General features: G+C 45.4%; 1 protein-coding gene across 2 annotated transcripts in view; it reads right to left on the bottom strand.

Annotated features, from left to right (window-relative positions):
* The window catches only part of ano6 (anoctamin 6), a 181,953-nt gene that overhangs the window by 24,786 nt on the left and 132,552 nt on the right, over positions 1-24,615 (bottom strand). For both annotated transcript variants that reach the window (XM_086009390.1, XM_086009388.1), the window contains 5 exons: positions 20,548-20,690; positions 19,890-19,967; positions 15,238-15,466; positions 7,321-7,490; positions 4,950-5,047 (listed from right to left, as the gene is read on the bottom strand). In XM_086009390.1, coding sequence (XP_085865516.1) covers positions 4,950-5,047; positions 7,321-7,490; positions 15,238-15,466; positions 19,890-19,967; positions 20,548-20,690 — 718 coding nt within the window. The remainder of the gene's footprint in view (positions 1-4,949; positions 5,048-7,320; positions 7,491-15,237; positions 15,467-19,889; positions 19,968-20,547; positions 20,691-24,615) is intronic.

The following is a 24,615-nucleotide window of genomic DNA, read 5'->3' as shown; positions in this document are numbered from 1 at the left end:
TTGCCCCTGCTCACTTCCACTGGCTCTCTATTCTTCAATATTTTAACTTAAAAATCCTTGTTTTCATCTTCAAATTCTTCCAGACTTTCTCCTACCAACCCAGTTCTATGTTTCATCTCTCACACTCCAATCCTTCAACTCAGGTATGCCGAGGGTTCCTCATTCTCTCTGGCCCACCATTGGTGCAAAGCCTTCACCCAACTCTGCAATTCTCTCCCTAAACTTCCACCTTGCTACATCCAGCCCCACCTTTAAAAGCCTCCTTAAAACCTCCCTCTTCAACCACACCTTCAGTCGTATCCCCCGATCTCCTTCCTACTCCAGTCTGACATTGAATTTTGAATTGCCTTGACATGCTTTGCTATGATAAAGGGTGCTATATATAAAATAAGTTGTTTTGATTTGAGTACAGAACCAAAAGGATGAAAGCTCAAGATTAATGTGTCAAGAAAAACTCTAGATTAGAAAAATAGCAATGCAAAGGATCGGAAACCAAAATTTTAAAAATACCATATCATACGATATTTTTTCCTTAGGCAATTAAGTGGTTTGGTCAGGTAGAATCCATGACTGAGTGGATAGTGTGTGGAAAAAGTGAGTTGGATGAGACGAACAGACATGTCTTGCTCCTTGCTTCCTTATACGTTCATGTTCTTTTTGGTGAACAGAAAAGTATAAGTTATGAATATCCCTATGTATGGCATTTGCATGTCTACACAAAGCAAACCTACCATTTCTTTCCTTCATGCGTCAGCTCATTTGACCAAGTTCTAATTTTAGCTTTTGGCCTGGGGATTGAGTGGCGCAGGTTGTTAATACACATTATTTTATTTACAGAATACAGGTTTGAATGCATTTGAGTGATTGAATAAAGATCCGTTTCTGTAGCTTCTGTAGGTCCCAAATAGGACGCCATTGGATACAATGCTGTTGCACAAAACTAGAATAAGACACAAATTTAGACAATCGCATTGTGAGTAGCTATTAAGGATATTTGGAAAGAGGAATTGCAAGTGTGGTGCTGGCAGCCATTTGCAGTAGTGATGAATGTTTTGGGGGAGTGAAAGAAATGCAAGAGCCTTTGCCTTAAGAAAATAGCACACAATCCAAGATAGAAAAATGTTCTATACAGTATAATTCCAACTTGATGATTATGCACACTTAAAATAATTGTAATAAATACAGTACCTACAAAACTATCTTTAAAAATAGTTCTTTTAATTTAATGTAGAGAAAAATAAACATCTCACATGCACTTAACAAAGTGGTTTTGAACCATTCTGTGTGGGGGATCTTGTGCCAATGCTCAACTACTTCCAAGGATCCACTAGAAATATTGGGGATAGTTTTCATGTTCGCCACTTGTTGGGCTATAAACCGATGGGATGGATCGTCCGACTGTTATAGAAACTGTCCAATGATCGTTACCATTGGTAGCACAAGTATTGGACACCAATGTTCCTGCTAATTTTTTTGGGTGCTCGGCCCCTTTAACAGGCTGTGCATTTCTGCGCATGCACAGCTCTTCCATTTAAAAGCCGCTGAGCGGCCTGCGCGTGACCTCCAGACCACCTGCGTGGCTTAACAGGAACACGGTCGGACACCCTCTTGTACATCGTTCAAGTGGCTGCTATTTATGTGCAAGTCTTGGTAATGAGTGTAGACAGGCTATTTGACTATTGGGGAAGAGAATAGGGGCTCATTTTTCCTTGTCTAAACCAATGTACTGAGGCCAATTAAACCACCTGACCATTACACCAGGTGAGATCAGTGAGCTCAGCAGAGACCAGGCATCAAACCTGGGAGCTTTCTATTCTGAAATGCGTCAGACCCACAAAACTTAATTTTACCTCTGCACTTAATAATAACAGTAACTGCCATATATGCTCACAATACAAGATGAACTGCTTTAGCTTCCAGTCAAAATAGTCGTAAAAAGTCTATGACTCACATACAAGACTCCCTCCATCAGTCACTGTTCCTCCCAGAGATGGGAACATTTGATTTTAATGTGTTGATTGTTCCATGCAGTACTAATGCTGTGCAAACACAGGTTCCTGGTCCCCCACTGCCTAAGGGCTGGATTTTCCCTGCGGAGTCAAGATGGCGGTGGGAGATCTGGTTGGTGGTTTCCGGTCCCACTCCCGTCTGCAGCCACTCTTTCAAAGATTTTCCGTAGATTGGCATTGTTAAGCCCACCCTGCAGGGTTCCTGGTCAATTAACAGGAAGGGGGACTGATGACGTCATTTGATGACACGTCATCAGCTGGTTTCCTTAAAGGGACCACGGCCACATTGATTTTGACAGTTGTGCTGTCAGTGTTCTGCAGCATTGAGGTGCTACAAACACTGACAGGCACTGCACAAAGGTGCACATCTGCATCCAGGCTCACGCATGACTCCCTCCATATGCCTATGGAGGGAGTCTCGGCATGCAGGGAGATTCTCTTCCCTTCCCATGGGCAGAAGAGACCTCCCCAGGAGATCAATGCAGTCTTGTTGCACATTGCACAGGAGGACACAAGCAGGGATGTCGTCAGGGATCCCTGGCTACAGTGGTGCCAAACTTTCAATGATCTCAGTAGATCATGAAACATTACTGCAATGCCACACTCAACCTCATCGCATCTCCATCACTCTGCCTTCTATGCTCTACTCCTGCACATCCTTACTCACACCAACTTACCTTGCACCTCAACCCATCCCTCTCTGATGTTGCTGGAATAGATAGCAGCTGCAGGTGAGATGACAGAAGCGATTGTTAATGGGGAGAGAGGTTGTTCCAATGAAGTGGCACTGGATATACAGTTGGCTCTAAACACTTGCAAGCTAAAGGAATCTCTATGGGGGAAAAATTCACTATCGTCCTGTTTGGGACGCCATTATCGGCCGTGCGCAAAATTTAGCGCCTTGCGCTAATTATCGCCTCCGACGGCAAACTTGGCTTTTATCGCCCCTGGAGGTGATTGTAGCGCTAATCAGGCGCTTCACAACTGTCTTAAGGCGCAAAGGCCGAGCAGCGAGGCGCTAACTCAGAGCGCTGGCGAAGCAAGGAAGGGCAAATTAAAATGAACCTGCAAAGTGCTGCTCAGTACCCAAAACTCCTTCACGGCGTTGAATCTCTCCAGAAATGTCTCTCTCTCAGGATGCGTGGTGCAAAGATGTCACCGACAAATAAAGGCAGGAAGTGGTTGCCTTTAAATAGCGCTCCCCTAGTCCCTTTCTGACTGCAAAACGCTGCCCTCAACCGGTCGTTGCTAGCGGCAGGCGGTAAGGCAGGGGGCGCCACTCAATATCCAGTCCCGGGCGCTACCGGGGCGTTGCGCACTCGACTCTTCTCAATCTTCCTTGCTGCAATGCTCCATCTCACCCTCAGTAAGCTCCCCACTGGAGTGGAGCTAATTTACAGAACAAACGGGAAACTGTTCAACCTCCGTCGCCTCCAGTCCCGATCCAAGGTCGTCCCATCCTCTGTCGTCGAATTACAGTATGCAGACGATGCTTGCGTCTGCGCTCACTCGGAGGTCGAACTCCAAACCATCATAAACACCTTCACCAAAGCATACGAGAGCATGGGCCTTACACTAAACATCCGTAAGACAAAGGTCCTCTACCAACCTGCCCCCGCCACACAGTGCTGCCCCCCGATGATCAAAATCCACGACAAGGCCTTGGACAACGTGGACCACTTTCCCTACCTTGGAAGTCTACTGCCAACAAGGGCAGACGTCGACGACGAAGTCCAACACCGCCTTCAGTGTGCCAGTGCAGCCTTCGGTCACCTGAGGAAGAGAGTGTTTGAAGACCAGGACCTCAAACCCGGCACTAAGCTCATGGTCTACAGGGCAGCAGTGATACCTGCCCTGTTGTATGCCTCAGAGACATGGACCATGTACAGCAGGCACCTCAAAGCACTGGAGAGGTACCACCAACACTGCCTCCACAAGATCCTGCAAATCCATTGGCAGGATAGGCGCACCAACGTCAGTGTTCTCGCTCAGGCCAACATCCCCAGCATCGAAGCTCTGACCACGCTCAATCAGCTCCAATGGACATTGTCCGCGCCCGATACGAGACTCCCAAAACAAGCGCTCTACTCGGAGCTCCAGCACGGCAAGAGAGCCCCAGGTGGGCAGAGGAAACGCTTCAAGGACACCCTCAAAGCCTCTTTGAAAAAGTGCAACATCCCCACCGACACCTGGGACTCCCTGGCCCAAGACCGCACAAAGTGGAGGAGAAGCATCCGGGAAGGCGCCGAACACTTCGAGTCTCTTCGCCGGGAGCAAGCGGAAGCCAAGCGCAAGCAGCGCACGTCAACCCAAGCACCCCACCCACCCGCCCCTTCAACCACCGTCTGCCCCACCTGTGACAGAGACTGTAGGTCCCGCATTGGACTAATCAGCCACCTGCGAGCTCATTTTTAATGTGGAAGCAAGTCATCCTCAGTTCCGAGGGACTGCCTAAGAAGAAGACGACGTCACGATCTGCTGGCGCAGGAGATCGTGGCGGTAGTGTTTAGTGCCGCCGCAAAATGTCTAGTTAATTTCGCGAGTGGCGCAAATATCGCCGCGTCCGGGCGCTAGTTTCCTACCCGCTGTCAATCTTTGCTATTTTGGCAGTGGACCCACCTCCAAACCCGCACATTGAGCACCGGCAAAATCCAGACCTAAGAGTGGGAAGCGTTGCTGGAGAGTCCAGAATGGACAACAGTACTGGGTCTGCAGCAGGTGAGTGCAATCCCCAGAGTGAGGTGCAGTACCATGCACTACACACAATAGATGATTCACACGTGCTTTCAACGCAGAAACTGTAATAACATTTTTTAACCTTACGCACAATGAAGACTTTTGAAACCAGAGTAATAGTTGAAACATATTTTTATTTCTTCTCATATTTTGTCATCTTGTAAATTTCTATAATCTTTTGAGCCTAACAATGCATTAACTTACGGAATGAGAATTTCTTGAACGTTGTTCCATATTGCTTTTCCTCCCATCACAATCAGCAGTTGAGTTGATAGTTCTACAAGGCAGCCACCTGGGTCACACTGTAAATTTCACATAGCAAAAATTAACCCTTCCCTTGCTGATCAGCTTACAGGAACAGCTTTAAAGAATAAATATTTCATGAAAATTATCAGAGAAAATATACCTTAGAGTCTCTGCAGTTGACAAAGAAAATGAAGCAGCTCATTTTATGAGGTTTTTCAAAAAGATCTTGATAAGGTATCATATAAGACACTTATGACAAATGGAATGAAGGGGAATGTGGTCAAATATACTGGAGGGCAGAAAGCAAGGGGCCAGGGTAAAAGACAGTTTTGCAGTATCGAAAGTATGGTGACTGATGTTCCAATGGGATCTGGGTTTGGGGTGGCTCTTTTCATAAATAAATGATCTGGTCTTAGGAATTGAGGATATAATATTGAACTTTGCTGAAGACACAAAATTGAGGGGCATGGCAAATTGTGACAACACAAAGACTACAGGAGGACATAGATAGGCTAGCAGAATGAGCAGACAGGAGGCAGATGCAATTCAATGTAGAAAAATGTGAAATAATACATTTAAGAACAAGAACAGGAAATAGGATTTTAAATAAGAGTAGAGGATCGGTGAAACCAATCTGTGCAGAGACACAGGTCATTAAAAGCTGGTAGCACAAATGTTTATTCTTCCTCCCTTTTTGAGATCCTGCCTCTCACATCCTTGCACCTCTTGCCCAGAATATCAAAAAATGGAATGCTAGATTCCAAAACTCCCATCAACTGGCCTGTGGAGCGCAGATAATTACACAAATGCAATTAAAATATCTACTCCTATCAGATGACACAGTACGCTAATTTTCAAATGGATTGGGGCAGCGGGTTGTAGAACATTGATTCATGTCAAGCAGTCCTCAATGTGTTCTCAATCTTTTTTATGCTGTTGGGCGAAATGCTCAATTTCATCTTGGCACATTTCCTCAGGGAAGAAAATTGGCAGCTGAGTCAGTTAAGAGGTTTTCATGCACTCCTGCGATTGGCTCAACAGCATGGAGACAAAAATCTGTTTTGGTGTATATTAAATTTTCACTTGGGCTTCTTTATTGATAGAAACAGTATTTGTTTTTCTTTTGTGGGGTGGGGGGGACAGAGCACTGGTTTTTCATCCCTGGCCCAGCCAGGATTACCCCACCTGTTGGGGCACTGACTTGCAGGGTTATCTGGAGTAGATTTCGGTTACAGATTTACCCCTCCAGGTCCCATTAATTAGCCAATCATCAACGATGCCCTGAGGGAGTGCTGATTTGTTTGACTCACATATTGGATAATGCAAATATTTAATAAGTAGGTAGATCCATATCCAAAAGTAATGTTAACTATTTATACTAATTTGGTGATGTGAAAATTATTTGTTAGCATCAATGTGTAAATGGTCATTTATAATACAAATGTGTCACTAAATTTTCTTATTCATTCTCGAGATGTGGGTGTTACTGGCAAGGCCGGCAGTTATTGCCCATCCCTAGTTGCCCTGATAAGGTGGGCCCCTATTTGAACCACTGATAGCTGTTTGATACAACTAAGTGGCTTTCTAGGCCACTTCAGAGGGGAGTTAAGAGTCAACCACATTGGTGTGTAACTGAAGTAAGGACGGTAGGCTTTCTTCCCTAAAAGGACATTAGTGAACCGGATAAGTTTTTAATGACAATCCGACAGCTTCATGGTCACTTCTACTGCTACCAGCTTTTTATTTCCATATTTTGTTTTTAAACTGAATTCAAATTTCTCAAACTGCCATGGTAGGATTTGAACTCGCGTTCTCTGGATTATTAGTCCATTTCCTCTGGATTACTAGTCTAGTGGGAGTGAGCCTTTGGCCTCTGGGCCAGAAGGTTCAGGGTTCAAACCCTCACTCCAGACAGTCCCGGCGAGTGGAGTCGGAGCTCCGGCTTTGAATTCTGGGTTGACATCCAGCGGGATATTCGCGTCCGGTGGGTGTGGGTGTGGGTGACCCCCCCCCCCACAATCGTTTGGGTTGTGGGAGCCCATAAAACCCTCTCGCCGTATAGGACTAACCGCCCTATCGGCTAGTATAAAGATGGTTACGGCCATGGAAGGAGCGTTAACGCAGTCAGTCAGACTGTTAATCAGCCGGTGATCCTTCCACTACTTCACACTGATCCATAAAAGGAACAGCGAGAAAACACGAAAAGAATAAGACTAGTCCAGTGACATAACCACTACATTACCATAACTTAAATACAAAATTAATATCAATACTAAATAAATGCTAAGACAGCTGATTAAATCCTTTGTTGTGTGATAAATCTCATTACCTCTTCATTTCTGAATCGCCCCAACCAGTAAACCGGCTCTCCAGGATAACCTACAACCTTGCCTTTAAAAAAAGCAATATAGAAGCAGGAGGAATAGTAGTTGACAAATTGGAAGAGAAACATCTTCACGGTCAAGCTGTTTTCATAGTCCGTCTGTGTTCTTGGAAGCTCTGAGTGAAAAAGGAGCAAATCGATCACCAATTACTAAAAATTTTTTAAAGTCTTTGTACGAAAACATATTGTAAAAGAAGCGAGAGTTCGGATGATCAGCGTATTTGATCCTATCCTTCCAGAATAGCAACCCTACCTACCATCCTCCCATTACAGCTAGAACATGCACCTGAACAGGTAGCCAGGACCTCAGTACTGCACTAGAGTGTCAGGCATGCAAGTTCAGGTGAGGAACTTGAACCCTCAGCCTTCTGATACAGAGGCAGAGTGCTACTAACTAAGGCAAGCTGACACTCAATGGGACATAGCTTGATATCTCAGCACTACGACTATGCAGAATGACACTTTTGTATTTAAAATCATGAAAAGTGACATGTTAAAAAAACCTGAATGCAGTAGCTATTGTGTCTGTGTGTTGATAAGAGACACTGAAGACAGGAGTTGGTTTCATAGGTGTTTACTAAACAGTCTGGAGGGTAACTAACTGATACAACACAATATACAGGCTTATATAGCCCGAGTGGCCATTACCGGCATTACAGTACACATGGGGCTCTTAAAGGCAGATACACTACAATTCCTCCCCTTTTAGCTAACCAGTACATAATATTTTAAGTAATTATTAATTACATGTTACAAGAAAAATAATCAACACATTGCTGCAGTTAATTAATTATAAGTCAGTCTCTCTGGAGGCTTCCTGACTCGGTCCGGATAACGCCTCGGTGGTGTAGTAGTTTCTGGTGGTGGAGTAGGTTCTTTTGGCAAGGCTGATTCGGCTTGAATGCCAGTGTCGGGTTCATCGGGTTCCAGTATCACCAGATCGGAGGTAGATATGAATATCTCTACTTCATCGTTAGGCGTATAGAGTTGTGGTGTAGGTTGTCCCTTTTCGGATGACTCTATGATTTGGTCAGCATGGCGCCTTATTATGCTTTCTCTGATGTCCACGGTATACATCAGCGGTCCTAGTCGTGTGCAGATAGTTCCAGGCTGCCATTTCTCAGTACGGTAGTCCCAGGCCAAAACTTGTTGACCTATCTGGAAGGTTCTAGTTGGCCTTTCATTCATGCCTGGAAATTGCCGGTTCTCCACGTCCCTTCTGATGTTGGGCTTGATCAAATCCAGCCGGCATCTTAGGCTTCTATTGAAGAACATCATGGCGGGAGTTTGGTTTGTAACCATATGTGTTGCATTCCTGTATGCGAACAAGAAGTTATCCACCTTGTGCTGAAGTTTTATGTCTTCATTACCCATGGCCTTTATGGCCTTAGAGTCATAGAGTTATACAGCACGGATAGAGGCCCTTCGGCCCATCGTGTCCGCGCCGGCCATCACGCCCTGTCTAATCTAATCCCATATTCCAGCATTTGGTCCGTAGCCTTGTATGCTATGGCATTTCAAGTGCTCATCCAAATGCTTCTTGAATGTTGTGAGGGTTCCAGCCTCCACAACCCTTTCGGGCAGTGAGTTCCAGACTCCAACCACCCTCTGGGTGAAAAAGTTCTTTCTCAAATCCCCTCTAAACCTCCCGCCCTTTACCTTGAATCTATGCCCCCTAGTTATTGACCCTTCTACTAAGGGAAAAAGCTCCTTAGTATCCATCCTATCTATGCCCCTCATAATTTTGTACACCTCAATCATGTCCCCCCTCAGCCTCCTCTGCTCCAAGGAAAACAAACCCAATCTGCCCAGTCTCTCTTCATAGCTGAAGCGTTCCAGCCCTGGTAGCATCCTGGTGAATCTCCTCTGCACCCTCTCCAAAGCTATCACATCCTTCCTGTAGTGTGGCGACCAGAACTGCACACACTATTCCAGCTGTGGCCTAACCAGTGTTTTATACAGCTCCATCATAACCTCCTTGCTCTTATATTCTATGCCTCGGCTAATGAAGGCAAGTATCCCATATGCCTTTTTTACCACCTTATCCACCTGTTCCGCCGCCTTCAGGGATCTGTGTACTTGCACACCCAGATCCCTCTGACCCTCCGTCTTGCCTAGGGTCTTACCATTCATTGTGTATTCCCTTGCCTTGTTAGTCCCCCCAAAGTGCATCACCTCGCACTTTTCCGGGTTAAATTCCATTTGCCACTGTTCCGCCCATCTGACCAACCCATCGATACCGTCCTGCAGACTGAGACTACCCTCCTCGCTATTTACCACCCTACCAATTTTTGTATCATCCGCGAACTTACTGATCATACCTTTTACATTCATATCCAAGTCATTAATATAGACCACAAACAGCAAGGGACCCAGCACCTTCTTGAAGGTCTGGACAAACCTTTCAGCCAATCCATTGGTGGCGGGATGGTATGGGGCGGACGTGTAGTGCTTAACCCAATTGTTTTTTTAAGAACTTCCTGAATTCTTCAGACACAAATTGCGGTCCATTATCAGAACAGATCTATTCCGGCAGCCCATTCCTGGCAAATATGGTCCTTAATACTGTGATGGTTTTTTCCGTGGTGGTGGAGGACATCTTTATTACCTCCGGCCACTTGGAGTGTGCATCAACCGTGATTAAGAACATTGAGTCCATAAATGGACCAGCAAAGTCAATGTGTACCCTTTTCCAGGGAGATGAGGGCCACTCCCATGGATGTAGAGGGGCTTGGGGTGGAGCGTTTTGGACCTTCTGGCATCCTAGGCAGCTCTTGGTCATTTCTTCGATGTCTCCATCGATACCTGGCCACCATACAAACGCCCTGGCTAGGTTCTTCATTTTCACTCCACCCAGATGCCCCTCGTGAAGCTCCTTTAGAACTTTATCCTGGAGTTTGGGTGGAATCACCACTCTGGATCCACACATCAAGGTTCCTCGGCACACTGACAGCTGTTCTCTTCTTTGCGAGAATGCTGGCAACAGTGGTTCGCCATGTGCTGGCCATCCCTTCACTGTTAAATCGTAGACTCGTGAGAGAGTCGGGTCATTTCTAGTTTCCCTTTCAATGGCAGAATTTATTACTGGTAGACATTCGACTATGGTAGAGTGGAAAATCTCCACTGGGTCTACGGTAGGTGCTTCTTCTACCGTTGGCAATGGTAGGCGCGATAACCCGTCAGCATTCCCATGCTGTTTTGATCCTTTGTATTCTATGTTGTATTGGTGTGCCCCTAGAAAAAGGGACCACCTCTGTAGCCTTTGCGCTGTCATAATGGAAACACCTTTTTTAGGGTTGAATATGGAGATGAGGGGTTGATGGTCAGTCAACAAGGTAAATTTTTGTCCGTGTAGGTAATGGTTGAATTTCTTCATTCCCCATACCAGGCTGAGTGCTTCCCTGTCGATTTGGGCATAGTTACGCTCAGCTGAGTTCAATGAGCGTGACGCAAAAGCTATCGGCCGTTCCGAGCCATCAGGGAATTTATGCGATAATACTGCTCCTACGCCATAAGGGGATGCATCGCACACCAGTCTGATTGGCAGTGATGGGTTGTAATGAGCCAAAACTTCTTTGGACGTGATTAAGTCTTTGCATTTATGGAAGGCACGTTTACAGTCTTCGCTCTATTTCCAAATTACTCCTGTTTGTAGCAGTTCATTAAGAGGGTGTAGAAGAGTTGATAAGTTCGGTAAAAATTTATGATAGTAATTTATTAATCCCAGGAACGACCTTAATTGTGAAACATTTTCAGGTGCTGGGGCTTTTATGACAGCTTCAATTTTTTCAGGTGACTTATGCAACCCTTCCTTATTAATTATGTGGCCACAATATGATATTTGATTTTGGAAAAATTCGCACTTGGGGCGATTTGCTCGTAGGCCCCGTTCTCTCAGCCTAGTGAGCACCTGCTCCAAATTGGCAAGGTGCTCGTTGTCGTTTTCTCCTGTTACAAGGATGTCGTCTAGGTAGCATTGAGTCCCCGGAATCCCTTGCAGGACTTGCTCCATAGCTCTTTGCCAGATAGCTGGAGCGGATGCTACTCCGAAAACCAGTCGATTGTACTGGTACAGACCTTTGTGTGTATTTATCGTGAGATCTTTTTTTAGAGGCCTCTTCAACCTCCATCTGTAGATATGCCTGTACCAAGTCAATTTTGGTGAAATGTTTCCCTCCGGATAGTGAGGCGAAAATATCTTCTATCCTCGGAAGAGGATACTGTACCGTGTGAAGGACCGGGTTTACAGTCACCTTGAAGTCCCCACAGATGCGAATTTTTCTGTTCTTCAGATTTATCATTATTCAATGCTTTCTTCATGACTGGAACGATGGGTGTTGCCCACTCGCTCCAATCTATTTTGGATAATACGCCTGCCTTTTCCAAATTCTCCAGCTCTGCCTCGACTGCTGGACGAATTGCATATGGCACCGGTCTTGCCTTAAAAAACTTGGGAATTGCTGCATCTTCCACTTTTATTGAGGCGGTGATGCCTTTCAAGGTTCCTAGTTTCTCTTGAAACACTTCTTTGGCGTTGGCCAAGATGTCTTTTAATCGTTCAGGTATGATGTCATCGTCGTTTTTTTTCTTACTGGTCACCGTCAGTGCCTGAATGGAGTGCCAGTCTAAACGTATTTTCCTGATCCATTCACGTCCCAACAGCGGTGGACCACCATCTTGTAGAATGTATAAATACAACTTTTGTATTTCCTTGCCGTTGTATACAACAGGCACTCTTATTTTTCCTTTGGGGTATACTTTCTGCCCCGTATATGTTTTCAAGATAATGGATGTGTCTTTTAAAGGTATATGCGGAAATAGCCGCTCGTAATCCCGTCGATTTATGACGGTCAGAGCTGATCCTGTATCTAGCTCCATTTTAACTGGGGACCCTGCTATCGTGAGGGTAACCCAAATGGTCTGGTAATCATCTTTGGCAATTACATTATGTAATTTGAGATAGCTTAGTCTCTTGTTTTCAGAGTCGCTATCACTTTTCTGGTCTTTGGAGCTACTGTCCGTCATCATTTGTACCTTTCTGTACTTTTCTTTATTGATTTTTTTTTTGTCCAGATCGGCATACCCGTGCAATGTGTCCAATCTTTCCGCATTGCCTGCATGCTTTGTCCTTGAATCAGCAGTCCTTCTGGTCATGGGTGGATCTGCCGCAGCGATAACATCTCTCAAAACCCTGTGTCATTTCATGGGTGCCGAAGTCCTGTGTCTTTTGATGTATCTCTGCAGCTCCTCTTGCGGCTGCTTCGTATGATACAGCCATACTGAAAGCCTTGTCCAGTGTTAAATCTTTTTCAGAAAGCAGCCTTTTCTGTGTTCCTTCACTTAAGAGACCGCAGACGAATTTGTCTCGAAGATAATCTGCTAGTCCTGCCCCGAATTGGCAGTGTTTTGATAGCTTTCTTAATTCGGTGAGGTAATCAGCGTTACTTTCATTCTTGTGTTGATTTCTCTTGAAGAATTTGAATCGTTCCGCTATCAGCAGCAGTGTTGGGTTTAAGTGCTCCTGTAGGGTATCAACAATTTCTTTAAAATTCTTGTCCTTTGGTTTGGCTGGAGTGATTAAATTTCGTAACAGCCCGTATGTCTTTGCGCCCATTAGATTTAGCAGTACTGAAGCTTTTTTTTCATCTTCTATTCCATTTGCGGTGCAATATACCTCCACTCTTTCCACATATGTGGTCCAATCCTCTATCTCGTTATCAAAAGCATCAATATTGCCAGACTTAGGCATCCTAGAAATAAAATGGCGCTTCCCGCGCTTTTCTTTCTTTTCTGCAGAAAAGATATGGCGCTTCCTGCACTTCCCCGCCGCTGCTGCCGATGACAACGCTGTTTCCCGCGGTTTCCGTTCTTTTTATTTATTTATTTACAGTTGGAGACTCGTTCCCACCGGACTCTCTCTCTAGGTCTGAACGCCGACCTGCTTGCAGCGCCGGCCGTCTCCCGAGTGCTCCCTCCCCGTCTGTTACTGCTTGCCTCCGCTTTCGCTGCTTGGCCTAGCTGTAGAGCCAGCCGCTGGAGCCCCAGCCCGACGCCCAGGAAGGATTATTGCAGTACCTGCCACCAGCTTGGCTAGCTGGTGAAACCACAGCTTTTTCTTTTTCTTGATTTTTCTTCAACTTTGGACGTCAGAGGAATCGATGTCCTTGAGGTGCTGCCGAATTGCAGGTAAGTCCGTTTCCAATTCGTCGCCACTGTTGTGTCTGTGTGTTGATAGAGACACTGAAGACAGGAGTTGGTTTCATAGGTGTTTACTAAACAAAGTCTGGAGGGGAACTAACTGATACAACACAATATACAGGGTTATATAGCCCGAGTGGCCATTACCGGCATTACAGTACACATGGGGCTCTTAAAGGCACATACACTGCAGTAGCATTGTGTTTTAAACAGCACACAGTATACAGGAAACTTTGGTTTATCCGGAGGTTGTATGTCCGGAATACTCGATCTAACGGCAAAAATCAGGAGCCGTTTTCTGTAAGTTTTTTTAGATCTCATTCTTTTTTTTTCCCCCCAGTCAGCCACTGCAAGGTCTATAGCTATAGCAACAGCTTAAGCTATAGATGCTTGCAGCTGCAGCCGACTCTTTAGAAGCTGTTGCTAAGCAACAGTGTTTGTTGTCAGATACGGAGATGAAAACCTCCGTATGCTTCAACATTAACTTTGTATGTCCGGCAGTTTTGACAGATCGGCAACACGCCGGTCCCGTCGGTGCCGGATATCACAAAGTTTCCTGTACTTAAAATAAAAACAGAAAATGTTGGAAATACTCAGCAAGTCAGGCAGCATCTGTGGAGAGTGTTAGAAACTAGGGGTGCCTAAAAATGTATATGGCTACACGAATAATACTGTGTTTAAATTATAAGTTAGTTTTCCTGGAAAGCTTGCATTAGAATTTGAGAGTCTTTTTAATCAGTTAGACTAGGTGAAACATAAACATTCCACACGGGGGCCCATAGGATGGTCCTGCCAGGCTAGTTATCTGTTGTTTGTAAGTTAGGGTTTTGACTTTGTTAACGTATCTTTAATTTGGCCAGTGAAGGCCCAACCTATGTTTCTTCCATTATTACTAATAACCATATTATAATCTCCAGCGATAGAATTTGGAGTTTGTTTAGCAGGACTGCTTGTGAAGATACAGTAATTAAAAGTTAATTAGGAAAAGACATAGAATGAAAGGAATTTGAGGAGGCTAAGGTATCCATCTTAGAATGGGCCATTTGCTAGATGAAGGTGAGACAGTGACTGGTTAATGTGTGACAGCTCTGGCTGGGGCCATGATTAAGAGGGACAGGGCCGGGCCTTGTACTTGCTGGGTTAAGGAGGATAGAATCAAGAGAGATAAGATGGATTCCAATGGAGGAACCTTCAAAATGTAAAAACAAGAAAGATAAATTGGATGAAGTAATGGGACCCTCTTTTGGGATGGGCTTTCATCCAAGAACCAAGACAAAGAACTTGAGCTGCCATTGGTTGATGAAGTTTTAGAGGAACAAAGTTAACGTTTCAGGTCGATGACCTCTCGTCATAACTGGAAAAAGTTAAAGATGTAACGGGTTTTAAGCAAGTACAGAGGCAGTGAAAGGGGGGGGGGGGGAGGGGAGGAAAGAACAAAAGGGAAGGTCTGCGATAGGGTGGAAACCCTAACTCAGTATACTTAGTTACTACTACACAGGCACACATGTACAATAAGAATGCTCGTATGTTGTTGATTAATTTAAGCAATTAACTACAAAGTCACTTTAAAACAGCTGACCTTGCCAATCGTAAGATGGATTCGTCTTACAGTTTAAAAAGATTTTGTTTTGATTCGCTATTATTGACATTGAGAAATGAACTTACCGAAGTCAGTGATCCATATTGCTACTCTTTCATAAAGCATATTCAAAATCATAATGAACACAAAGTTAATGATAGAAGCTGTAACGGAAGTGGCAATCTGTGGAGTCAGATAGTCTTTGAGAGGTTCCAGGTCGTTGTCCATTGCTTTGGGCAGCTTGACAGAGAACTCAAAAAAGACAGCCAGCCGATAGACAATGATGGCAACTACTGAGGCAATAATCAATGAGATCTGGAAGGGTATTGATAGAAAACATTTAAGTATAATGAAATCTAAAGAAACTTAATCATAAAATCACTCGTAATAAATTAGATCTTGTTAGGTACTTTTGGAACTTTTTTTTTCCAGTCTGACAGAAAAAGAAAGAAAACATTCTCCAATAGTACAATTGCAGTTAACAGAGATCTAGCTTAGGCACAAGAACAACATATCACTACAAGAATACAAATTACAATTAGCAGTTAGTGGGTTAAATAAAAGGAGAGCTGTTGTTCTCCAGATTAATCAACTATCAGCCCGAGGGAGACCCATCTCATTGCACCTCTTAGAATAGAATGGCACCATTTTATGGATTGGCAATAATAAGGTAATCTGGTATGAGCAAAATAATATTTTGCTTTCTTCATTTCTTTTCAACTTTCAAATTGTTTTTTGCCTCAGAGTTGTTCTCCCAAATTGCCCATTGCTTTCATTTTTTTTCTTCCCTCCCTATAATCCTAATCGGTTTTATTTCTGTCCGTTATTAACCCTCGTCCTTCTTACTCCTAACTATTCCTGTTCTGGTTTTACTTCTGCTGGCTTACGACTTGCTCCTCTCACCCTTTTTCATACTCTTTCCTTCCCCCTCCAAAGTTCCCACTGACAATCATTACTTCTTCTCTGTAGGTAGCACTGTGATTGGCATTTACAATGTTCAAAATCCTATCACGTAACATTCGTTGGAAAGCCCATTACTGATGCTAAGTTTTGGCCCTGAAAGTCAGCATGTAACTTCCAATGCAAAAACAGTGAGTGACAGGACAGGAATGTCATATCGCAGGGTCCCACCATGGGGGCAAAGTGCACGTTCTTTGTTAAAGTGAGTTACTGCTGAGCAATGAAAAAAACCTAAACATAAATCTAATTCACTATAGTCTAAATAAGGAAATATGGACATCCAGCTGTAAATGCAGCTGCTCAAAATTTACACCCATCACTGCAGAGTAACTTTCCCTTTCCTCCTTCTCACCACCTTCCTCTCAGCCTTCTCTTTCCCCCTCACTCTTGGTCCAATTATCCACCCAGGGCATTTTCCATGAAGCTAAAATGAAACAGTCAAAGGAAAGTATCATTGAAAAAACCAAACACACACAGCACAAACTGAGACTAGATTCAATGAATTTCGAGCTCGGCACGATGTTGAGCTCTTTTTCCGCCGCCTTCGTCTCCGTGCCCACTTCTTTGGCCAGGAGTCTTCCCCCCGCACGACTGACCCTTTCTCCCGCTTTCAGAATTCCCGTTCTACCTGGACCCCTCCCCCTGGCCTCTTACCCTCTCTAGCTCTTTTCATCGCTAACTGCCACCGTGACATCGGCAGTCACCATTTCTCTGCTCCCCTCACTCACTCCAACCTACCTCCCTCTGAACTTGCAGCACTCCATTCTCTTAGATCCAACCCTGACATTGTCATTAAACCTGCTGACAAGGGTGGTGCTGTTGTTGTTTGGCGAACTGACCTCTACCTAGCGGAAGCTGAACGCCAACTCTTCGACACCTCCTCCTACCTCCACCTGGACCATGACCCCACCGAACATCAAACCACCGTTTCCAAGACTGTCACTGACCTCATCTCCTCTGGAGATCTTCGCCCCGCGGCCACCAACCTCATAGTTCCCCAACCCCGCACAGCCCGCTTCTACCTCCTTCCCAAGATCCACAAACAGGACTGCCCTGGTAGACCCATCGTCTCAGCCTGTTCTTGCCCCACGGAACTTATCTCTTCCTATCTCGACTCTATCTTTTCTCCCCTTGTCCAGTCTCTTCCCACCTACATCCGCGACTCTTCGGACGCCCTCCGCCACTTTAACAGTTTCCAGTTTCCTGGCCCCAACCGCTTCCTTTTCACCATGGACGTACAATCCCTCTACACCTCCATCCCCCACCAGGATGGCCTAAGGGCGCTCCGCTTCTTCCTTCAACAGAGGCCCGACCAGTCCCCAACCACCACTACCCTCCTCCGCCTGGCTGAACTTGTTCTCACATTGAACAACTTCTCCTTTAACTCCACTCATTTCCTCCAAATCAAAGGTGTTGCTATGGGTACCCGCATGGGTCCTAGCTATGCCTGCCTTTTCGTGGGATATGTGGAACACTCTTTGTTCCGGTCCTACTCAGGTCCCCTCCCTCATCTCTTTTTCCGATACATTGATGACTGTATCGGTGCCGTTTCCTGCTCTTGCCCTGAACTTGACAATTTCATTCACTTTGCCTCCAATTTCCACCCTTCCCTCACCTTCACATGGTCCATCTCTGACTCTTCCCTTCCTCGACTTCTCCGTCTCCATCTCTGGGGATAGGTTATTGACCAATATTCACTACAAGCCCACTGACTCCCACAGCTACCTGGACTACACTTCCTCCCACCCCGCCTCCTGTAAGGATTCTATTCCATTCTCCCAGTTTCTCCGTCTCCGCCGCATCTGCTCCGACGATGCCACCTTCCACACCAGTGCTTCCGACATGTCTTCCTTTTTCCTCAACCGAGGATTCCCCTCTACCGTGGTTGACACGGCCCTCGACCGTGTCCGTTTTATCTCCCGCACTTCTGCCCTCACCCCCGCCCCTCCCTCCCGGAACCACGATAGGGTTCCCCTTGTCCTCACCTTTCACCCCACCAGCCTCCACATTCAACGGATCATTCTCCGCCATTTCCGCTACCTCCAAAGTGATCCCACCACCAAACGCATCTTCCCCTCCCCTTTCAGCATTCCGTAGGGACTGTTCCCTCCGAGACACCCTAGTCCACTCCTCTATCACCCCCAACACCCCTGCCCCTTCACCTGGCACCTTCCCCTGCAAGCGCAGGAGATGTAACACCTGCCCCTATACCTCCCCCACTTCCCACTGTCCAGGGCCCCAAACACCCTTTCCAGGTGAAACAGCGATTTACTTGTACTTCTTGAAATCTAGTATACTGTATTCGCTGCTCACGATGTGGTCTCCTCTACATTGGGGAGACCAAACGCAGATTGGGTGACCGCTTTGCGGAACACCTCCGTTCAGTCCGTAAGGGTGACCCCGAGCTTCCGGTCGCCTGTCATTTTAATTCACTGCTCCATTCCCACTCGGACCTCACCGTCCTTGGCCTCTTGTACTGTTCCACGGAAGCTCAACGTAAACTCGAGGAACAGCACCTCATCTTCCGATTAGGCACTTTGCAGCCTTCCGGACTCAATATCGAGTTCAACAATTTCAGATCATAACCTCGGCCCCTATTACATTTTTACTTGTATATTTTTTATCCACCCCTTTGCGGCTTCTCCCTTCCCCCCCTCCCCTTTCCTTTTTTTTCTCTCTCCCACATGGCAGCTGTCTCTCATTCTGCCAGAACATGTCACACCTAATCTGAGCCGTCTTTTGTCTCCACTAGTCCTATCACCATCTCGTCTCGTTTTGAATACCTCTTAATGTCTCTTCACTTCTTTTGTTCTGTCCCAGCCCTACCTTTCGATCTATTTCATTTCCTTTCCAGTTTTGAAAAAGGGTTAGACCCGAAACGTCACTCTAATTTCTCTCCACGGATCTTGCCTGGCCTGCTGAGTTTTTCCAGCATTTTCTGTTGTTATTTCGGATTTCCAGCATCTGCAGTATTTTGCTATGAGACTAGATTCAAGATTATCACTAGAAGAATGAAAGGGAAGATAGAAGAAATTTTTCACTCAGACGTTTATTAGAACTTGGAACTCTTTACCACAGGTAGCTACTGTGGCAGAGACTACAAAATCATTGGGAATTTGGAGAAGTATTTGAAAAGGAAGAATTATTAAAATATATGGGTAAAGGGCAGGAAAATTGTATTAGACAGCTCCTGTTGAAGAACTAGCACTATCACAGGCACATCCATGATGGGCTGAATGGTCGTCTTCGCTACCATGTACTCTATGATCCATTATCTTTGCTCTTCCTCCCTCTTGATTTTGTACAATTTAAGTTTTGATAAGACAAACATGCTTGACCTTTTAGAGGCTATTTTCCCCTGATGAAAAATCCTGAGCTTTGTGACTATATGACCCACTTCCTCCAAGGCATTATTTCAAAACAAGTATTTTCTTTGTAAAATAATCATCGGAGAGGTTTGCTGCATTGCACTGTACTTAATTAAAATATCCCTACCTCCTTGTTATAAATGAACATTAAAAAAATAGCAAAAGCAAAATACTGCAGATGCTGGAAATCCAAAATAAAAACAGAAAATGCTGGAAATACTCCACGGGTCAGGCAGCATCTGTGGAGCGAGAAACAGAGTTAACGTTTCAGAACTGATCAACCTGAAACGTTAACTCTGTTTCTCTCTCCACAGATGCTGCCTGACTTGCTGAGTATTTCCAGAATTTTCTGTTTTTATAAACGAATAGCAATATTGTTAAAACGTTGACAACATCCATTGCTGTCTTACCCAGAAAAGAACTGTGCTTCCAACACAAAATACTCGCATACATTTTCCACAGGCTGAGTAAGGAACCAACTCTTCCTCCTGTAAATAAAGAATATAGTCATAAATATTATACAGAATTTTATTTTAAGTTTAAAAGTAGACAATTTGCCAGTTTGTCATTCAGCTGACAGCCTTCATTTGAAATCTCAGAGCTACACATTGGAGATGAGTCAACAGTACAGATCTGTGTTTCAGTTCCGATGTATCTCACTGAATGTGATCTGGCTCTATAAAAATGTCTCTTCTATTGCTTAATTGCAACTTGAAAACTTTTCTCAGTGCAATCAATGCAAGTTACCACAAGCAAAAACAAAACAAAAAAAAATCCTTCTGTTTGACTTGATTGCATTGCCAAGTTTGGAGGGAGGGAGCTTTGCAGAGATCGGATTTTTGTTCTTTTTACTGTGCCTTGGTGACAGTTCTCATTAGTTTTTTCTGGTCTTGGATAGGTCATAAAGTAGCGAGTTTCATTTTTGTGTAAACCTAGACAGTGAGGATAAATACTTTATGTATTTGATGTAAACTCAAATGAGAAAAAGTGAAAGCAAAATCTGCTCAGCAAGTTACCTTGGATGCATTTTCACAAGTCCCGACAGGTCAACTGAATTGATTAATTTACCTGCGTGATGGGATTCTTCCTTGGAATAGTGCATTTGGCTTCATATTCTGGTCGGCGTGGCTCCTCCTGCTCTAATTCCACAGTGTCCCACTCGTACTCCAATTCCGCCTGACGTCGTTTCCAGAACTCCAAAAACACAGTCACTGCAAAGTATCGTGTATTGTTATAATAGCTGCTGAAAACATCAGTGAATGTGCATCAGCACAACACTTAATAGATAACTAAGTCAAGCAGTAGGATTGAAATCCAGCAACAAAGCTAAATGACTGGAAGGTTGTTGTGTGTCAAGATCTTAAAGAAAGTGAGTATTATTACTGTACCAGAACACATACTGGAAGCAGCTAATATTGCTGCATTGTATAATAATTCATACCGTAAGACTGTTACATTGCTGTAAAACAAAGGTAACTATTTTTCGTAAAGATCTTTTTCTGTCAGCTAACCTCATTATGATCCCAGCAATGCTATTGTGTAAAAAAAAAATCCTTTTAGTCACACGACATTATGGTATATGGAAAAGCATGGTATATAGCAGTGGCAGACTGCATAGACAAAGCTACCTACATATATTAGGGGGAAAAAATTGGAAGGCTGTTTTTCAACTCATAGCTCATTGAGGCCCGATTTTAATGGATCAGAGGGAGGCTCATGTGGTCCAAATATTTAAGAAGGGGAAAATTCTGTTAATGCACAAGCAGTGTGAGGTGGTTACAGGGAACACAAATAGAGTTTTAGGGTGTGTACATAAGAAATAGGAGCAGGAGTAGGCCATTCGGCCCCTCGAGCCTGCTCTGCCATTCAATAAGATCATGGCTGATCTGATCTTGGCCTCAACTCCACTTTCCTGCCTGCTCTCCATAACCCTTGACTCCCCTATAGTTCAAAAAATCTGTCTATCTCCACCTTAAATATATTCAATGACCGAACCTGCACAGCTCTCTGGGGTAGAGAATTCCAAAGATTCGCGACCCCTTGAGAGAAGAAATTCCTCCTCATCTCCGTCTTAAATGGGCGACCCCTTAATCTGAAACTATGCCCCCTAGTTCTAGATTCTCCCACGAGGGGAAACATCCTCTCAGCATCTACCCTGTCAAGCCCCCTCAGAATCTTATATGTTTCAATAAGATCACCTCTCATTCTTCTAAACTCCAATGAGTATAGGCCCAACCTGCTCAACCTTTCCTCATAAGACAACCCCTTCATTCCAGGAATCAACCAAGTGATCCTTCTCTGAACTGCCTCCAATGCAAGTGTATCCCTCCTTAAATAAGGAGACCAAAACTGTACGCAGTACTCCAGGTGTGGTCTCACCAGCGCCCTGTACAGTTGTAGCAGGACTTCCCTACTTTTATACTGCATCCCCCCTTGCAATAAAGGCCAACATTCCATTTGGCCTCCTAATTACTTGCTGTACCTATATGCTAACTTTTTGTGTTTCATGTCCGAGGACACCCAGATCCCTCTGTACCGCAGTATTCTGTAGTCTCTTACCATTTAAATAATATTTTGCTTTACTATTCTTCCTACCAAAGTGCATAACCTCACATTTTCCCACATTATACTCCATCTGCCAAATTTTTGCCCACTCTCTTAACCTATCTATATCCCTTTGCATACTCTCTGGGGTGATTTTCCCAGCCCCGAGGAGGCAGGTTTGGAGGCGGGACAGTTGGCAAAATCGCAAAAAACGAGGGCGGGTTCGGAATCCGCCTCCAACCCACCTCCGCGCAATTTTGCCGGAGGCGGGTTTCATGGGTGCGATTCGGTCCTGCCTCAATCAGTCGGGAGAGGTAGTTAAGACCCTTAAATAGTCGTTAAGGGCCTCTATAATCCTATTTTGACAGGCCTTTGTTATTTTGCCACATTTTGTGCGTGTTGCACGACGCTCCTGAGCCATGCCAGCTGATCCTGGTGGGTTAACAAGTGGGTGGCCTCCTCACAGCTGCAGCTCCACTATTAAAACGGAGCTTTCATCAGGGAGCAGTTGCAGGTGGCAGAACTTTTGTTCCACAGGTCTTTCAGCACTTTTAGCAGGTCTACAGAAGTCAGAGGTGCTGCAGCTTCTATCTCTCAACTGTGGGACCTCCTTGGAAGACCCTCTCCCCACTTGGACTGAGCGCTTCCCCAACGGAGGTATCTGCCAGCAGCATGGGAACTATTTATTTCCTTTCACCATGGATCTCAGATTCGGATGAGGAGCAGCCACGGCAGCAGCACAACCAAGCAGCTCAGCAGCAGGAGCGCCAGCCTCCTGCTCACTCACCTGATGCTGCACAGGGCAGAAGGCGCCAGCACATGGAAGCACGTCGCTGCAGGAGATACCCCCAACACAGGGTTTACAGAGGATGAGCTACCTCAACATGAATGAGCAGCAGTGCCAAAGGAGGATGAGACTTTTGCGAGAGGTTGTCGGAGATATCTGCGCAATGCTGCACCAACACCTGGAGCCCAGAGGAGCGGGTGGACACCCCTTGCCAGTGGCCGTCAAAGTCGCCACCGCACTCAACTTTTTTGCCTCAGGCCCCTTCCAGGGATCATCAGCAGACATCAGCGGCATCTCCCAGTCAGCCGCCCACAGTTGCATCATGCAGATGCCCTTTTCGCAAAGGCACACAATTACATTCACTTCTCAAGTGATCAAGCAAGTATAACCGCGTGTTCAGTTGGCTTTGCAAATATGGCACGCTTGCCAATGATGCAGGGCTTCATAGAGTTCACACATGTGGCCCTTAGGGAACCCCATCACAACCCAGCTATCTTTGTCAAGGGCTTCCACTCCCTCAACATACAGCTGGTGTGTAGCCACAAGGAGATTTTGCATGTTTGCGCCAAGTTCTGTGGTAGTTGCCATGACTCGTTCATCCTGCAGAACTAGTGTTCCTCCGCTCTTCAATCCGCCAAACTAACTTAACGGGTGGCTCCTTGGTGACGAGGGCTACCCCCTGAAGAAGTGGCTAATGATGCCGATCAGGAGGCCAGCTAACGAGGCTGAGGAGTGCTACAACGCCAGCCACATTTCGACCAGGTCCATCATCTGAGCAAACCATGGTTTGCTGAAGATGCGATTCTAATGCCTTGACAGATCAGGTGGAGCCCTGCAGTATTCAGCAACCAGGGTCTCCAGAATGGTCGTGGTCTGATGTGCACTGCACAACATGGCACAGCGTCGTGGCTTGCAGCTTCCCGATGAGCAAGTGGCTCAGTTCATAGCCTCCTCAGATGAGAAGGAGGACTGAGCGGCGGCGTATCGACCAGCAGCAGCAGCAGCACGCGAGCACATGGCTGCCTGTGCTGCACTCATCCTGGCCAGATTTGCATAGGTTGCCCATTGTGGCACATGTGCTTGGCTCCTTAACACATTATAGGCAATGGGCATGACTCTCTGGCCTCCTTTCACTCTGACCACCAAGCTGACCATGCAAATGTCGCGGAGCCTGCAATGTGGAGTTGCCTAAGCCAAAATAACAGATGCCATCATGCCAACAGTTTGCCATCACCTAATTTTAAAACATTCACACAGGGATTGCATTTCATCAATAAACAGAAACAATCACCCAATCTGCACACAGATCTGGAGGTTATATCCCTTGCCAGATGGACCCACACAACCTTGGATTCTTTGGGAGGCCTCTTCCTCCCAGATGAGGGGGAAGAGCACCTCCCTGCTTGCTCTCGCCCCCTCAACCAGCATACCCAGCGCCTCATCCGAGAACCTCGGGGAGGCCCTTGCCTTGGAGCTGGCCATTCTTCAAGGAGATAAAAGTTTGGAGGTGGTGCATCATCGACCAAAAACCATTGAAATGAGCCAAAGCAGCAAGCAGCCTTCAAATGAAGCTGGATAAGTGACGTCAGCAGAGGCGAGTTTCAGTCCCAAAAGACTAATTGGCCCAGGGGAACCCACACCTCTGAAATTAACTGGCCAATTAGGGGAACAATCACAATTTTTTCCCACCTGACAGTGGAGGCGGGTTTGGAACCCACCCAAACCAAAACCCGCCTCCAATGGGAAAATCGCCCCCTTTGTGTCCTCCTCACAACTTGCTTTCCCACTATGTTTGTATCATCAGC

Source organism: Somniosus microcephalus, chromosome 16 (assembly GCF_052327205.1).
Source record: "Somniosus microcephalus isolate GS21.2 chromosome 16, FLI_Smic_1.0, whole genome shotgun sequence".
Lineage (NCBI taxonomy): Eukaryota > Metazoa > Chordata > Chondrichthyes > Squaliformes > Somniosidae > Somniosus > Somniosus microcephalus.
The sequence above is the reverse complement of the archived record's forward strand: the minus strand, read 5'-3'. Positions and strand labels throughout refer to the sequence as shown.